Source organism: Lissotriton vulgaris, chromosome 5 (genome assembly GCF_964263255.1).
Source record: "Lissotriton vulgaris chromosome 5, aLisVul1.2, whole genome shotgun sequence".
Classification (NCBI taxonomy): domain Eukaryota; kingdom Metazoa; phylum Chordata; class Amphibia; order Caudata; family Salamandridae; genus Lissotriton; species Lissotriton vulgaris.
The window spans coordinates 825,630,339-825,646,294 of record NC_141693.1 but is presented as its reverse complement, the minus strand read 5'-3'; the positions used below and the strand labels follow the sequence as shown (position 1 = coordinate 825,646,294).

At 42.6% G+C, this 15,956-nt stretch overlaps 1 protein-coding gene across 2 annotated transcripts in view; it reads right to left on the bottom strand.

Annotated features, from left to right (window-relative positions):
- The window catches only part of LOC147711655 (uncharacterized), a 1,672,131-nt gene that overhangs the window by 1,454,058 nt on the left and 202,117 nt on the right, over positions 1–15,956 (bottom strand). The window contains exon 3 of one of the 2 annotated variants that reach the window (XM_086922319.1): positions 606–1,076. The exons of the other annotated variant lie outside the window; for it this stretch is intronic. Coding sequence (XP_086778445.1) covers positions 606–1,076 — 471 coding nt within the window. The remainder of the gene's footprint in view (positions 1–605; positions 1,077–15,956) is intronic. 2 annotated transcript variants of the gene reach the window in all.

Below are 15,956 nucleotides of genomic sequence, written 5' to 3'. Positions count from 1 at the left end.
ATTCTGGGACTTTTAAATATATATGCAATTCTTACATTTTTTAATCTAGGTTTTTATATCTCAACTTTTGGACTAAAACTTTTGGACTAAGGAATGACTACAGCACACTTGTTGATATAGACATTCTGTTGGAGGAAGGCTCATCCAAACTGAAAAGGAAAAACTGGGCCAGGCCAATTCCTTCCAAATCTCTTTCTATCTTTCTTGTTTGTAAAAATGATAAACTTTTAGTGTACTATTTTTATGAATTTGTTTTGACTCGAGCAATCTCCTTTTACTTACTGCATCGAGAACGGCTATTACATGATTAAAGATGACAATGAACACACATCTGGTCACAACAGACCCTATGCCATGGGGGTGATCCAGCAGCAATTGGCATGCTGGAAATTGTGGGCCCATATATAAAAGTGAAACTGCTAATGTTGCAGTTTGCTGTTAGCTGAAAACCTAGAGTGAATGAATTTCACCCACACTCTGACACAAGCTAGGGGTTATGTATATGCCTTGTTCCAGTGAAACAAACACTTTATATGAGGAGTAAAGATGACGAGTGCTATCGGGAAACTTGGTGCACTCGATTGATGTATAGGAACTCAACTAACCTGTGTCATGCAGTTCTCGAAATAGAGCCTTTCTTGTTTCATGTGGAACTTCTAGCCTTCTTCTGTTGCTGGTTTTCATCAGTGTGATCAAAAGATCGTGGCGTCTTGAGTCCAATGAGTTATAAAAATCATAGATCCCGCTTTTGGGCGCATCAAATATAATAAGCACAAAATTCTTCTGGAATTCTGGATCTAACACCAGACGCACAAGATTTGAAAACTTTGAACGATTGTATATAGGCACAATGGTAATCGGAATTATACGAATTGCATTAGACACAGCGGTTAAAAAATGTTCTCCAGGAATTTGGTCTCTGCATCCATGGAAGCAAAGGTACTTCTTCTCTTCGAGAGGTGCCACGATTTTTTCACTCATTACTTTATCTATGTCGTCATCTCTTGGATTTCCAGGTGATTTGGCGGACAGGATAAAAAAATCATAGCAGAACATCTGATGCCTGATGTATCCCTCTGAAAAAGATTAAATACAATCATCATAAACATCATGTTGTCAATATTTATACTATTATGATTAACTAGGTAGAAATGTATTATAAAGTGTAATATTTAATCAGGATTTAATCAGGATAAAATATGACCAACCACACAAAGATCTTGTTTACTCTCATTAAAAGTTTTCAGAAGACAAAGACGCTGATCATATTCACTCTTATAAAAGCCTCATACGTGTCCCAAACAACCTCTTTAGATGCTGATGCGATATTGATTTTGAAGAACTCAATTGTCTTTTTCTTTAGCTTTCTATTATAGCCTGATCACTCAGTAAAGATCTATCTAATGTCCATCTGCTATCTAGTTTACACATTCCCACCTTTATCTCGAATACAACTGCTGTATGATCAGACAAATGAGCAGGAAGATGTCTAACACTCCCGATATCCGTTCTTAAGGAATTATCTATCAAAAAGTAATCAATTCTCGAGTGATGTCTATATTTAGAGTTATGGAAGGTGAACTGCTGCTCACCCTTATGCATATCTCTCCAAACATCACACAATCCAAACTGTTTCATTCGAGATTTGATGTAAGATTGCATTTTAGGATTAAAACTTTATCGACTTTTATTGAATCTATCCAAGTGGTAGTCCATTACTACATTAAAATCACCAGACTATATGATGGGGAATTGGAATTGAATCAACTCTGAGGCCCTAGCTTGTAGGGGCTCTGTATCTATTTTTGAGCCATAATATCCCACCAAAGTATGGAGTTTGTCAAATATTTTCTAGACTTCAATGACCCATCTTCCCTTCTTATTCACTTTCCACTCCATAATCGAAATCTCCGTTTGCTTTTTTGTTAATATGACAACTCCCTTTGTGTGGCAGCTTTGCTAACTATATACCAACTGCCCTACCCACCTTAGCTTTTTACAAATCTCTCAACATTCTGCTTTGGGTGAATGCGACTCCTGTAAGATTATTATTTGGGCTGGGACATCCTTCAAGTATTGGAGGATCTTTCTTCTCCTACTTCCGACCCGTAGTCCCTTTATATTCCAGGACAGAGTCTGTATGCTATTATTACTTATTTTATTTTATCCTTTGGCCTGTAAAAGACTTCCTATTTTTTATATCATGAATGGCAATGATAATTTTTTGTTTTTCTCTCTATGCTCCCCACGATGTGCACCCTGTGCATTCCATACCACCCTGTGCATTCTATTCCATACCACCCCTCTTCCAATCTTCCCTGGAGAACCCTACCCCCTTTTTCCTTGGCTAACCTACCCATTTTGGTACTATCGAGGGGGAAGTTTAATAAATAGCACCTGTATAAAGAAACTAAGGGGAAAGGAAAAGAAAAGAAATGGAAAGAAAATAACAATCAGCGTGTGACTCACTTCTATATATAATCGAAAAAAAACTTGGATTCTAATCCAGGGGGGAGAAAAAGAAAGGTAAAAACACATAAACCTTATTTACAAAACTTTATAATGTATTAGTTCATTCTTTGTTTCTCCCGCAGTGCATTGGCGTATTTGGGCTCCCTTAAATTAAACATCTTGGGGCAGATGTACAACCGTTTTTTTCGGTCGCAAACGGAAATTTGGCCTATTTGCGACCGCAAAATAGGTTAGCCCCATGTACAAACCATATTTTGCGAGTCGCTAGCCTATTAGCGACTTGCAAAATATGGTTTGCGAGTTGCTGTTAGGAAGGGGCGTGCCAAGGGCGTCCTTTCCTTATAGGGAGTCACACACCTGTGTATGATTGCTTTGCGACCGCATTTGCGGCCGCAAAACACTCACAGGTTACCACCCTTTTCAAAAGGGTGGTAAGTCACTCGCAAATGGGAAGGGGTCCCAAGGGGGCCCCTTCCCCTTTGTGAATGGGTGTGAAAATATTTTTCAAAAGCAGGTAATGGTCCCAGGGACCACTGCCTTCCCTTAAAAAATGAATCTGAAAAGGTTCATTTTTCTTTTTTAAATGCATATCGTTTACCTTTAAGAAAAACGGTCAGCATTTACTGAAAAAGCAGTCACAGACGTGGTGGTTTGCTGACCCCAGCAGGCCACCATCCCTGTGAGTGCGAGCCATTCCCAACGGGGTGGCAAATTGTGACAGCCTCATGAATATTAATGAGGCATGCAATTTGTGATCCCATTGGGAATCGCAAACAGTGTCTGAGACACTGTTGTACATTCATTTTAGCGAGTCGCAAATTACAAGTCGCAGTTTGACGCAATTTGCGGCTAGCAAAAATGAATGGTCATACATCTTGCCCCTTGTTGTTAATCATCACTCGTAGGGTGGCTGGGATTTTTAACTGAGCAGTTCCTCCAATCCTCCTGAATTCATCCATTATTTTCCCAAGCTCCCACTGCCTACTCAGGGTCGCTAGAGAAATATCTGATCTAATAGTAAAGGAGAAACCCTCGCCAGTTACAGCTCCTGTTTTTAGTGCTGTATTAAGAAGCTTGTACTTTATAGAGAATGGGAAAGTTCACTATAATTCTGTGTGGATTTGTCTTGCCAGGATCTTTCCTAAAAGGACCCCTGTGTATCTTTTGAATATCCTGCAAAAGAGTATCAACCGACCCATCCTAAAGCCTGCTAGATTTCAACAGGCTGACTCTAAAAGTTTTGGTGTCACATATCTCACTTTCTTCATGTACATTAAGAATTCTAATGTTGTTTTGCCTAGCAATATTTATAAGAATTACCAGTTTATCTTGGCTCTCCTTGAATTAAAATTTTAAAACAGATAGCTCTTTACTATGCTTTGTTGCGCCTTCCTGTAATTAAACAACCGATGATTATAATGCCTAAGTTCTAAAGGACCAAGACACTGATTTTTCTGCTAATCCTTCACAAACAGCTTGAATCTCTTTCTGATTTGTTTGGGACATATCAAACCTGCTTCTAACTTCCTCCACAAGTGAATTCATTAATTGTTCCAAGGAGCTCGCATGTAGATCCGATGTAGGGAGTGATTGCGCTACTCGAACTGTAACTTTCATCTGGGTCGCAGGCCCTTTAGTACGACTCACTTTGATTGCCTCCATCAGTCCTCCCCCAATTTTTTCCCCTGCCACACTTTGTTTGTTCATTTCATCACCAGCTAGACATTGGTATTTATTTGGGCTCACAGGGATTTGAGCTAACTCTACTTGCCCCAAATCTGGTCTGGCGACATCATATTGTCACTGCTTTTTTTTATCTGCAACGTAGACCACTCCTGTTGTTAACAAAGGTTTTATGGGGTCAAGGCAGGAGGGAGGAGCAGTTAATACTGATTTGTTTGTCTTGAGCTGGTCTCAGGGTCCCTTCCCTGTGACTTTAAGTAAGATCTACGAGAGGGGGTAACTTTTAAGCTCTTTGGTTTTGGAAAAGTAGCCGCTTTACTCTTTCTTTTTGAGTGGAGGGACCTAGACGTTGTTTTTACCTCTTTCTTGAGTGTACTCCCCACTTCTCCCTGAGGCACAATGGGGGTATTTTATTCTATTGGACCCTTCGTTTTTATTAGGGGTACTTCCACCTTCTTCCCTGAAGAGGTGGATACACTCTCAGAATGTAAGGCTCCCCTCCAAAAGCCCCAGCAGTTCTAGTGTGTATCTGTTTGGCCTCTGAGCCTTCTGCCCCATCCCTCTCATTGGCTGTACCCCTGTCTCATCCCTACCTGGAAGGGAAGCCAACTCGAGGAGCACTTTCCACTTTTCATATAGCTGCTGGGGGTGGTAAATGGGTCCCCGTAGTTTTTTTCTCCTCAATCTCTATCCTGGGCCTGACTGAAACAGAAGGGGGGACCCAAGGGGAGCTGGGCACAAGCCGGTCACCCCCTGGGCTGTTTCCGGCGGTGCGAGCAGCGTACAGGTGGGTAGGGTTAATTAGGGCAGCTGGCGCGCGGCGGAGTAGGTTATTTAGAAGGGCGGGAGGGGCAGGAAAATCACTGTGCCCACGGGAGGTGGGAGGAGTGGACAAGTTTTTGTCGGGATTAGGCATTTTCTCTACGGCGTCACTCACCCCGCTCGGCAGTCTATTTCCATGGCAGGCAGCAGGGAAGTCAGAGAGGCCGTTATGGTAACTCTGTTGCTGCACAAGGGGAGACGGTGTATGGTGGGAGGTTTTTATTGAGTTTTGTGTTACACCTGATAGACAAAGGATTTTCACACACTACTATTTCTGGCAAGTTGGCTAGGATTTCATTTTATGGGCAGTTGAGGTGGGGAGGGATCCGGTGGGAGGGGTGTTAGTGAAGAGGGTTCTTAGGGGTCTCAGTAGGGAACAGGCTGGTAGCAGGCAGCTACGGCAGCCAGTGACATTTTCTTTGTTGCAACGGATGGTGGCGCAGTTATGCGAGTCCTTTTACAATGAGTTTGAGTGTTGCAAGTTTAGGTTATATTTTGTGTGGTTATTTTTTGGGGCTTAAAGGGCATCAGAGTTGCTAGGTTTACGCAATTGGGTTGGCATTACAGTGAGGAAGTTTTCCTAGAGAACCACAGATTGAGGATATGGTTGAGGGCTTCCAAGATGGATCAATTGGGTAGGGGGAAATGGGTTTCCTTGAACAGGAGCGGGGTGGGGGCGTGCTGTCCTGTAAGGGAGTGGGAGGTTTTCACAGTTTGAATTTTTTACTCCAGGTACCATTTTTTGCCATGGGCAGGGACGTCAGATTTCCATAGCTCAGCTGTTGTCTGTGATGCGGAAGGTACTCCTTACATTGGGTGAAGTCCCTCTGAGATTTGGCACACACTCTTTTCGCATTGGGGTGGCAAAGGAGGCTGCAAGATTGGGGTAGTCTTGGTCCGCCATACGTAGGATTGGGAGATGGAGGTCCAAGTGTTGTGAGAAATACGTTAGGTAATGAAGTTCAGTACTCTGTTGTTCTTCTGTTAATGCTTGTTTTTTCACCTAGGTCAGCTTCCGAGGCTTGTAAGTCTGAAAAAGACTACTTGGATAGTAGGACACTCCTTCATAAAGTGGGCTGCTGTTTACGCAGAACAACAGATTTGTGGGAGATCGTTGGGCCTCGCCAGTGCTCGACATGAGGTGGTATGGAAGGGGAATGGGGGAATGCGTTGGGAGGGTTTGTTTCCAATGCTGTCTACGATGTGCCATATAAGAGGGAGCCCTCCGGATCTGCTTGTCATTCACCTTGGGGAAAATGATCTTGTTGCCTTGTCTTGCCTGACTCTAATAAAACTGATGAAACTGGATCTGGCCGCCATCAAGTCTATCTGGGTTGACACAACGGTGATTGGACTGCATTCATAACGCGGCTGCACTGGAGAGGTGCATGGAATCATGCAGCTTTGGAAAAGGCGAGACAGAAGCTCAATAGAGCGATGACACTTTACTGTGGGGGCATTGGAGTCAAGGTGCTATCTCATCCTTCCATATAAAGCACAGAGGGCCATATTTTCCGTGAGGATGGGATACATTTGTCTAAAATGGGGCTGGCCTTCTATTTACTCGAATTGAGGATGTGATTGCGGAAATCTGGCAGGAGAATATATAGTGCTCTAACACAATGTTATAAATTCCCTTCCTGGGTGGGGCAGGAAAACTCCTTTTCGGTTTTCCTGGTTGGTGGAATTTTTCTGGGGGGGGTGGGCAGCCTTGAGCGGGTTTGTCCATCCTCAAAGGGGTGAGGTGGGGTATACAGTCATGGGGGAAAGGAAATCAGAATGAGGGGGAGTTATCAACGGGGGTCAGTTCTTCTGGGTTTGTTGGGGGGTCAAGATTTTGGGGAGTTAGTTTGTAGATAGTTTGGTATAAGCTTGGGAATTGGTTTGATCATAAAATGGCGAAATGTGTTTTTGAGAAAATAAATGGCACCTGTCTTAATAAAGTGGCCTTGATTGCTAAACTAAAGAACTTGTGGTCCATGAGTGATTCTGCAAGGGGGGACCCAGGGGGAGCTGGGCACGAGCCGGTCCCCCCCTGGGTTCTTTCGTACGGTGCGAGCGGCTCACAGGTGGGCAGGGGTGAATTAGGGCAGCTGGCGTGCGGTGGCGTAGGTTATTTAGCAGGCCGGGTGGGGCAGGAAAATCACTGTTCCCCCGGGAGGTGAGAGGAGCGGATTAGTTTTTGTCCCACCCACCCCTTCCTCTGTCTTCTTCATTTTGTTTCCCCAGAGTCCATTTTCCATGACTACTGGCAGGGGTCTTTTTATCCTTACTTTCGTGCCATGGTAAGACAGGTTTTTTCTTTAGCCATTTTTTGTAGGCAGAATTTTTCTGGGGGGGTGGGCAGCCTTGAGCGGGTTTGTCCGTCCTCAAAGGGGGGAGGTGGGGTATACAGTCATGGGGGAAAGAAAATGAGAATGAGGGGGACTTATCAACGGGGTCAGTTCTTCTGGGTTTCTTAGGGGGGTCAACATTTTGGGGGGTTAGGTTGTAGATAGTTTGGTATAAGCTTGGGGATTGGTTGGATCATAAAATGGCGAAATGTGTTTTTGAGAAAATAAATGGCACCTGTCTTAATAAAGTGGCATTTATTGCTAAACTAAAGAACTTGTGGTCCATGAGTCATTGTGCGAACTGCACTCGCCACTCAGGAGACCATGCCAGAGTCTTCGCTCCGTAGTGCCCCGCTATTCACAGCGCCGCAATGTTCCAGCCCCTCCCAAGGATCCTGTGAGTCAGGCCGCACGCTCTCTTTGTCTCCTGATTGGTCACCTCCAGAGACCGCAGCACCCCAGGACAACAGGCCGAACAGCAATGGCCATCAGCCCTGATTTCCCCGATCACTTCCTGGCACCTCCAACCACACTCCGGACTGCATTCTGCTTGTCTTGGTATGTACTTTCCTGAAGAAAGGACTCCCCCAAAGTTCCCGGAGCTGATCGTTTCTCTCACGGACTGTGGCTTACTTCATTGCACTGCTTCCTCCTCTCTCCTATCTGAGAAAAACCTCTCCACCTCCCGACAGACACCCGAAGAGCCGCTAGCTGTCCACCACGTTCTCCCATAAAAGAAGAGGGAATATAGAAATAAGATTGCAGAATTGGAACAAAGAATAAAGATGCTTGAGCTGAGAAGAAAATCACCAGAAGAGAAGTGGCAGAAGGAAATATATGAGAATAAACAGGATGGTAGGATTCGTGCACGCTGGGAAGCTAGTAAACTAGCACATTTTGAATATGGTGATAGTGCAGGGAAACTTTTAGCTTGGAAGGCGAAAACTGAGACAATAAAAAACGATAGAAATGAGATAGTATGTAAGGAGACGGGGAAGATTATGACATAGATACAGGAGAATGGTCAAGCTTCTGTAGACTTTTATTGGGAGTTATATTCAGAGGACCTGCGCATCTGGGGATTCAGGTTATTAGTTGGCTTGGGGATCAGACAGTGAGGAAACTCTCAAGGGGGGAAAACTCCTAAAAGAAGATATACAAAAGAATGAGCTCAACGCAGTGATAAAGAAAAGGAAAAAGGACAAAGCAGCGGGCCTGGATTGGCTTCCAAATGAGTTTTTCTTAAAACTTAGGGCCAGATGTATCAAAGGATTTTGCCCATTCTGTGTCAATGGGTAAATGTGTTGATACATATGGCCCTATGTGACATCATAGGTCCTATATTTACTGAACTCTCCACAGGCATTTGGACGGATGGAGCTCCCCTACCAAAATCTTGGAAGGAAGCAGTAGTTACTTTAATTTTAAAACAAGGGAAGGATCCTAAAACCTGTGATGCCTATAGAAACTACATCCCTCATAAATTGTGATTATAAATTTTATGCTGCCATTTTAGCTAATAGATTGGATAAGGTGATGGCGGGCTTCGTAGCAGAAGATCAGAAGGGGTTCATGAAAGGGAGATACATGCATCAATTGAGCCAGGAACTTATAGGCACCATCGATTTGGCAGTGGAGCATAAAATACCCCTTTCTGTTATTCCTCTCGATGCTACTAAAGCCTTTGACAGATAAATTGCCAATTCCTACATACCATATTGAATTATTATATTATGGGTAAAAACTTTTGTAGGGCAATACAGGGAATATATAGTGTTCTTGAGGCAAAGGTTTTGGTGAATAGGAACCTAACTCCAAGTTTTTAAATAACTAGAGGGACAAAACAGTATTGTCCCCTTTCTCCACTCCTATTTAATTTATATATTGAACCTTTCGCAGAAAAAATTTGGTTGGAACAATAAATCACCCCTTTCAAGTTTGGTGGAAAAAAATGTCTCTATACGCCAATGACGTCATGGTTTACATATCCAACCTAATGCTAGCTGTGGAGAGTCTAGATCGATTGGTGGGCGAGTTTGGAAAAGTCACAGGTTATGAGGCAAACTCATCTAAAACAGAAGTAATGGTGTGGAATATGGAAGATAAGCACATTCTGATAAAAGATGAGATTAAATATTTGGGGTCAAAAGTCTGCCATTCACTAGAGAAATTGGCGGAGTTAAACTTTAAGAAAACGATGACGGAAATGAACAGGTTGATACTTGGTTGGTCACATCTCCCATTAACAATCTTTGGGAGAGCTAATCTAGTCAAAATGACAATCCTCCCTAAATTTACATTTCTGTTTAATATGATACCTTTGCATTTTAAGAATAAATGGTTTTGAAAACTTCATAGTAGGGTAGATTATTTTATATGGGCAGGAAAGGAAATAAGAAATGCAAGACGGAAGTTGAGGAGAAAGTACGATAAGGGAGATACAGCACTACCAGATTTCCAACTATATGCTTGGGTTTTCCAGTTAGAAAATTTTAGATTACTTCTTTCAGACAAAAGTGGAGAAATAAGTGTGAGGCTTTGGGAGACCCTGCTTAAAGATGTCGGAACCAGGGGGTTCAAATTTATGTTTAAATTTGGTCACCAGAAATATTTTAAAAAGATCAAACAAAGTGTTGCAGGCGGCAGCACAACTGTGGATACAGATACAAAGTGCAACAAAGCTGCCACACTACAGCAAATACCCCCAATATGGGACTCCCTGGGCTCTCCAGTTTTTTGGAATATAGGCTGGCAGTAAGTCTCAGAGAAGCTGGAATTACCGAGTGGGGCCAGATCTTCCAAGAGCCGCAGTTATGCTCTTGAGATCTATTTCAACAAAAGACTAAAATGACAGTGTCCAAATTAAAATTTCTACAACTAGAGAGTTGGGCCCACTCAGTGGGAGTGTTTAGAGGAGGAACTAATGATCTGGAAGAACATTTATTTACGACCAAGCAACAAAAGAAGGTGGTGGCAACTTGATACGAACTGATTATGGGCATCCAAGATGAAGGAGACAAAACACCAACCCTGCTTTGGGGTGGAATAATGTCATCTACCAATGTAAAACATCTGTGGCAAGTATCCTTTCAGTTAATAAATACATTTATTAAACCAGCTTTTCTAAGGCGAAACCATGTTTTCTCTCTTCATTGAGCTTTCTGGTCTCCGGGAAGGCTTGCGAAATTGAAAGGAGCAAGGGAGGCTATTGTAAGAAGTGCGTTCTCATAGATGCCGATGATATGAATATGTGTGTCAGCTGCCGGAGGGGAATGGAGATTCAGCCTTTCTAGAGGGACGTATATAATTTCGTGACAGATCTCCTACACATACAAAAGGAGGTACACCTTGAATTAATTATCTTTGGGGTACCTCTGGAGGTGGGAAACAATTTGGATCCTGGTAATAAAATCTTGTTTTACTTAATATAACTGCGAAGGAGACTGATTTGCAAGTATTGGGTTCACGTTGCACCACCATCTAAAGCAGAATGGCTGGACTCAGTTCTCTATGTATATGAGATGGAGATGAATAAATCGGCTTCTAAAAGGGTGGCCGAGCTATGGTCCCCTCTGAAACATTGGCTAGAATGTTCTGGAAATTCTGCTAGAGTCCAATGATTGCTGCCACATGGGATATTGATCTGCTGTCAAATAATCCCCTTCCTTTGACCATAAGGCGGTTACTTCCATTTCTTTCTAGTAGGACAGGAGAGTGGTTTTCAAAAAAAGTAGAAAGTTTCAGAGTTTTATTCAGCAGGAACAAAGAAGGCATATGAGGGGGGGAAATGACAAATAAAGAAACGAAGATGTGCCTTAGACTCTAGACTTATGTTTTGATTGGCCTTTCATGTCTTCTATGTTATTTTGGCAGACTTGAACTACGTGAGATAAAACACAGACAGGCATGCTCTGATGATTAAATCAGCGGGCTTGCACAGGAAGCCGCTCTATATGTCTTCCCCCTGTGGTAAGCCAACCATGATGTGAGCTGCAAGCGTCATCTCAAAATGCAACTTGGTCGAGATGCACAGAAATAAAAAATAAAAAATACTCCAGTCCAGTTCTGCACATTCCTGAATTCTGAAGATGAAATAAATGTCAAAGTTTTGAAATATCATAACTTTTAAACTCGGTTTAACATAGTTCCTGCAACTGAAAGTCCAAAAATATGTACTGTTATAACGAAGGTCATTGAAAGCCAGTCCCCATATCTACAAGTGGCTTCCCATCCTGTTCCTAAAGTTTAGGCGCTGATAACAACTACACAGTAATTTCTTTTCTGGCGCAAACTATTTGCAAATGAAAAAGGTTGACATTATTTATTCACGTGCTTTTAGCCAACGTACACATTATATACTTCTATGAACTATTAGCCCCACTCGTTTTGGGTACTAAAGATTCTGGTTGTTTAGTGGATCACGTCACTTTCCCAGGGAGTTTGGTGAAGACTACAGCGACTCTTCGGATACGTTTATTCAGAGCTGGACTCAGCCAAACTGGAGGCAATGAGCCATGTAACAGGTGAAGGAGCAGAGGCAAAGGATAATCAGAATAATCACACGATCTGAAAGCGATCATCTGCCGTTAATACTGAATCTGAAGAATAGAGCAAACTCCGCTCAGAGGAACAATGCCATTACGCAGTATCCAGAAACTTTCAACCTGCGCAAAGTAAAATGGTGAGGAGAGGCTCCTGAACTCATAGTGAACAAAGTAAAGGCCTTTACTGAAATTCAAGGCCTAGTTCAAGAACGGGCGCACGTAAACCACTGGGAGCAAATGGTTGAATTTTTAATTCAAACCTTCCCGGTTACCAGGCCACAGAGGCCTTTTAAAACAGCCAAAAGGGACCCATGGTTCAATCACGATCTCAAAACGCGCAAAAGAGAGATCGCGAGAGAAGTGCGACGTCTATCCCGAGAGGGAGAAAAGGAGCTAAAGCAGGAAAAAATTAAGTTGCAGACCCTAAGGAGTGCTTACAGAAAGAAGTTGGAGAAAGTAAAATCAGAGTATAAAGAATCAATCTGGCAACAATTACTAAAAGCTAGCAAAAAACCAAACACTAGCGATTTTTGGGGGATTATTAATTCGTTAACAATGGGCCCAACACTTCAGCAAAAGGCAGGAATTGGTGCAGAAATCTGGACAGACCATGTAAAGACCTTGTTCAACCAGCGCAGGAAGGATCTAGAACAACAACACCAGGGGCAACATCACGACCAAAAGGAGGCACAAGCCGAACAGAGACATGCAATTCCAACAGCTAATTCAGTCCACTTAAACTCCTCTTTTGAGGAGCAAACTCCTCTGACAAATGAGAAATAACTAAAAATCCTCATAAAGAAATTAAAGTCCGAGAGAGCGGCAGGGCCAAACGGCATTCCAAACGCAATCTTCAGGAATAACCCAGAGTTATGGTCTGAAATCCTAACACCAGTCTTCAACGAGATCTATGTAAATTCTAACATCCCAGCTTCCTGGAGGGGGACTGTCATGCACCCCATACACAAAAAGGGAGACCATGGTAACCCAGGGAATTACAGATTAATCTCCTTGATTGACGTGGAAGCCAAACTATACGCCTCGTGCCTATTGAACCATCTGCAACGTTGGATGGAGGAACAAAACATCATACCCAACTTCCAAACAGGATTCAGGCAAGGCATGGGCACTCAATCGAACCTTGCAACCTTAGCTCTATTGACGGAACAGGCGCAAAGAAGGAAAGTCCGCCTCTTAGCCTGTTTCGTGGACATCAAATCTGCTTTTGACAGAGTGAGCAGGAATCACTTATGGAATAAACTTAAAAGATGGGGTATACCATGTGCACTCCTCACCACTATTGTAACCTTGCATACTGACACCTGGACAAGAGTCAAGCTGGGAAACGGGTCGAGCACCACCGGAAATATTCCTACACAAAGTGGTCTGAAGCAAGGCTGTGTTTTGGCCCCAAGCCTTTTTAATCTGTATTTATCGGATATCGCCCGACACTTTGATAACCCAGACTGCCACCCCCCGAAACTGGCCAACAAACCAGTCACAATCCTCCAATATGCAGACGACATTGTCTTGTTAAGCCAAACCCCAGTGGGACTACAAAGATCAATAAATAACCTGGCATCCTACCTGGACTCGGAACAGCTAGAGATAAACAAAGATAAAACAAAAATCGTTCGTCTGGTTGACAGCAGGAAATTAAAGTTCAAATGGAGGGTTAAAGGAGCCCATGTGGAAGAAAAAAGTTCATATAAATATCTGGGCGTAATAATCGGGCAGAGCACAAGTCACAAAGAACACAAAATGTCCCTCAAGGCAAAGACTCAGTCCCTGATCTACGCTTATAGATCCTTGCGTGAAAAATTGGACTGCCCTAACCATTCGCATTTGTTAAAAGTCATGGCTGCTCAAATCCAACCAAGTTTGTCATACGGCCTTGTCCCCTGGTGCGGCAAAGATTCGCATCTCCAGAACGAATTGCAGTCAAAAATGTATAAAGCAGTTTTTGATTTGCCAAAATGTGCTTCGCCCGCCCAGGTGAGACTGGAATTTGGGCTTCAGGATCTTAAATACAGGGCAATGAGTAACTTTATTAAATTCTGCCACACCCTCCGGCTATCCAAAGCGGAAACTCTAAATAGAATCTGCTGGGACGAAGTAAGGTCACAGAATGAGCAAGATACCCCACATTTTTGGGGGAGTTATTTGAGCTCATCTTTGGCCACTTTGGAACTCCAACCAGCTTGGGACAACAAGATGGATCGAGTGTCCTTTAATAAAACTGTGAATGTCGCAAGCAAAAAGAAATCTTTATTGGAAGATAAATTTGCGCTCACAAAGAGACGGCACAGATGGACAGTCATGAATTCATACAGGTCTCTAAAGCCACAAGCCTACTTATCTGCCCATTTTAGTTCCTATTTAAAGATGTGCTTTTTAAAGTTCAGGATGGGGGTGCATGTCTCTAAGGATTTATACCCCTCTTGGGTGACAGGTTTTAACTCAGAATGTTGTCGCTTATGTGGATTCCAAAAGGAAACCTTGGCCCATTTGTTGTGCGCCTGTCCAGCCATGTTGACCCAAAGGAGACAATACCTAAAGGCGATCTTTATCAATCTGAACATTCGCTCTAGCAGATAAGCAGTGATAAGCTGGCTGGAGGGCTCGTCATGCATCTTGTCTTGCCGAGGAGTTAAGTTTATGAGATTAGTCAACAGCTGTCTATTGCAAGCGGATGATCTTTAACCATAATTGCATGTAACATATCCCCATTCTTTTAATCTGGTTTGGTATATAATTTTAACTTTTTGGCTGTAATCTGATCTAAACATAGTTTTAGAATGATTTTATAATAACAGAATTTTATACACTTGAAATGTATGAGATAAAGAGTACGGACGTAAAATGAGCACTTGCATAATGATATTTCTTGCTGTTCAAGTATATGAATCTCACTTCTTTTATGTAGGGGGGGATTCTGATCATTTTAATTAATCAAGCAATAAACATTAAACTTGAAACTTGAAACTTGATAAGGTGCCTACATGCTCTTTGCCTAGTGAAGGATTTAGGCCACTTGTATGTGCAGATCACTTTTTGGACACCAACAGTTCAACAAAGGAGGTAGGGGTGGGTGGAATATTCCGTTATACCCGCAGAAGTGGCAACATTTTTGCAACTTCAGTTGGAACAAGCACAGCCAACCCTGAGTAGCCACACAGACCAAGCAGCATAAGAATATACTAATTGGCTTAATGATGCCTTTAGGACCACAGTGCCTACCTGCTCGAATTCAGGGAATCGTAATCAACCATCAGCCCCCTGGTTCACTGAAGCTCTGCGTCAAGAAAAACAGAACTGCCGTAGAATGGAAAGACGTTGGAGATTGAAATATGAGACACTGGATAAAAATAACTACAAACACGCTTTATCTAACTATAAATCTATATTGATCATAGAGAAAAGGTCCTACTTTTCTCAACAGATTGAGAAAGCTAAAAACTCAACCAAGGAACTTTTTGGTGTAGTTGAAAAACTCACAACCGCACATAAAAATAAAGCCTCAGAGAGCAGTCAATCCCTCTGTGATAGAATTGCTAGTGCTTTCAGAAATAAAGTTTATTACATATATAACATCTTTAAGTTGACCATCCCTAATAAAGCAGTGAAGGAACCCTTGAGTAAGGAGACTGAAATTAACATCTTTTCTAATTTCTCAGAGGTTTCAAATGAGCTGGTAAAAGAACTCATCCAGGGAATCAAATCAGGATCTCCTCTTGACCGTTTCCCTCCTGCGCTGTTAAGAAACATTGCAAGGTAGGTGGGACCCACACTAACTAAAATATTTAATAACATGTTTGCCTCAGGCATTTTCCCGGCTATCTGGAAAGACACAGCCACCCTGCCACTAATAAAGAAAGCTAAACTCGATCCATCTGTATCTAGCAAGTACCGACCAATTGCTAGGTTGCCCTACCCAGCAAAAGCAGTAGAAAAAATTATGAATAGCCAGTTAACCCAATTCATTGAACAAAACGAATTACTCAATCCATCCCAGTTTGGGTTCCTCTCAGGACACAGTACGGAGAAGGCACTGATCAAGGCAACTGAGGAGATAAGAGCAGTGATGGATAAAGGAGGCGCA